Here is a 2,369-nt window from a genome sequence, read left to right on the forward strand (position 1 = left end):
TGATGCATCTTGTATCACTGATTATTCTCTCATAGAATCTTTCAATATTGCAACTTAAGATTTAAATATTTTCTTCAGTTCTTTCAGCTTGATATATACTACGCAAGTTCTCGATTTGGGGTTTTCAACTGCAGACCTTTGCACATTTCATTACAATGATTTACTTTGTCCTTTTGAGCAGCCCTTTATAGTTTTTCTGTTCTGTTCTTTTGCTTAATGTTTTTTTTCTATTTGCTTTAGCTTCTCTATGTTGTAGAGAAAGTTGTAAAGTCTCCTCTAACATTGACTTTGTTCTTTTCTTTCTCTCTTATCTTTTAAAATTTTGATGGCATATCATTAAGGGCAAACATTGGCTCCCAAGGTCACTATGACTTAAAATATGCATGATGGGATTAGCCCTTCCCCCACCCCCACTTCCCCCAGTCATACTACTACCCCCTATTTCCCACCCAATTTCTTCTTCTAGAGTTAAATATAAATATACCAAAAACAGCACTATGAAATTTAGGCTACTATATATCAACAAATGAACACTATGTAGAAACATATCTATTTTCCAATGAATTCTATATTTTTATCTAGCAGAGGAGATTCTGGATTATCCAGAAAATGACTATTCCTGGTGGAGTCTCTAGCCTAGACATTCTTGAATTACAAGGTGACCAGTATGGAAAAGTAGCTTTACTAGAAACACTGTCTTTTATTAGGGCATTTGGAACTAATGTTTTGCCAAATAAAGCTGAAATAAGTAATTTGAAAATATTACTTACATTTTACCCTGACACCTTCATCGATATCTTGTGTTTCACTAATAGCTCAAAGCAATAAACGACCACCTTCCCTTTGCAGCTTGGCAGGGCAGACTCTACAGGTAGCATCTTGTTTATTTAGCTGCTCTCAAGTTGGCTCCGGCATAATGGTGGCCCCATAGCGCCGTGCCCTCCCACTGTGGGTTGAATATTGACCACAGTGACCAATAGGGTGTTCATTGGCTGATTTTCAGAAGTAAATCATTAGGCCTTTTATTCCTGGTCCATCTAGCTTTGTTGAAGTTCATTCAGCATTATAGCAATATGCAAGGATGCCCTGAATGACAAGTGGTGGCTGTACTTCAGGTACACTGGCTGAGAATCAGACTCAGTCTCTGTCATGGCGGATTAGAATTCTACCACTGAGTTGTCAGTATGGTTCATGTGTCTGGCTTATGTCAGACAGAATTCAGTACAGAACACGAAGAATATGAATGAATATTGTGAGGCATCAGCTGCACAGTTCCTTATGAAACACACACACACACACAACAGGTAGATCTTGGAGCGTGGGAACTGATTATTGGTATGGAAAACGTCTTGCCAGGTCCCTCTGTGAAGGGGTGCTCTACTTGATAGATGGATTTTATTTACAAATACTGAAAACACCATTTGCAATGAGGAAACATTCCAAATTTTTACTCATGAAATTAGTTACAAAGCCACACATCCAGCGCTGAACAAGAGGGAAACGAAACGTTCCAGACGCATCTTGAGGAAAGTTCCCAGGAAACGCGCATCAGGCCAGACATCTCCCCCTCCGCTGTGTTCCACAGCAGCCCGTGCTCATGCCTGCATTTGCTCAATAAGCTCTTCCTTGTATTTGCCTTTCTCTTTTCCAACCTGTCGAGATTTGGCTTTGCGCTCAAGAATTTTTTTCCGATCTTTATCTAACTTCAGCCTGGTGATGACCACCTTGCTCGGGTGAATGCCCACATGGACAGTGGTTCCATTGGCTTTCTCGCGCTGCACCCGCTCGATGTAGATGACGTACTTCTTTCTGTACACCTGGACCACCTTGCCGATTTGCTGGCCTTTGTAATAGGAAAAGCAGCAAAAGGGTTCCCTTGACAGATTCCCAGTAGACTTGTGGCCATGGTGGTTGGGCATTTCTGTTCTGTCTGTGAATAGCCTAAACTTGATTTCCTAGTCCTCAAAAACAATTGTAGAAGCGCTTTAAAGCCATGGAATAAATCTTTCTGCCTAAATGTGGGTGAACTAATTTTACTATCTCCGCTAATCCTAAATAACAAGATGTCGTGGAACATTAAGCAGACTATTTAGTATTGGAGGGAATTAAGGATTCACTGCCCATATAGTCCTAATCTGAAGGGAAACATAGTTGCCAGAGAGATTATAGGAACACGAATGAACTCCTAAACCAAATTAAGTAGGCCAGCGTTTATCAGCATAAGAATGATATTTGGGAGATTTTTAAGGAGCTTTGGATTGGAAGTAATATAAGGCATTTAGTGACTGAGAAAAGGAATGGTTAGGTTGCCCTTGTTTAGTTTTTACTTTTCTATTCCACTCCTAAGCAGAAAATTCTCCTAGGGAATT

General features: G+C 40.1%; 1 protein-coding gene across 1 annotated transcript; it reads right to left on the reverse strand.

Moving 5' to 3' along the window:
* Positions 1 to 1,379: 1,379 nt before the first annotated feature.
* LOC101655285 (60S ribosomal protein L26-like 1) lies at positions 1,380 to 1,919 on the reverse strand. Its single transcript, XM_045294750.1, has one exon. It carries the CDS (start codon positions 1,917 to 1,919, stop codon positions 1,596 to 1,598), a length of 324 nt encoding a protein of 107 aa, XP_045150685.1. The 3' UTR covers positions 1,380 to 1,595.
* Between the last annotated feature and the right edge of the window lie 450 nt (positions 1,920 to 2,369).

This window comes from Echinops telfairi, unplaced genomic scaffold (assembly GCF_000313985.2).
Source record: "Echinops telfairi isolate 266 unplaced genomic scaffold, ASM31398v2 ScPeMD7_3533;HRSCAF=4204_1, whole genome shotgun sequence".
Lineage (NCBI taxonomy): Eukaryota > Metazoa > Chordata > Mammalia > Afrosoricida > Tenrecidae > Echinops > Echinops telfairi.

Coding starts and splice junctions, on each gene's coding strand:
- LOC101655285 (XM_045294750.1), bottom strand. CDS start 1,919: ATGCCCAACCACCATGGCCACAAGTCTACTGGGAATCTGTCAAGGGAA.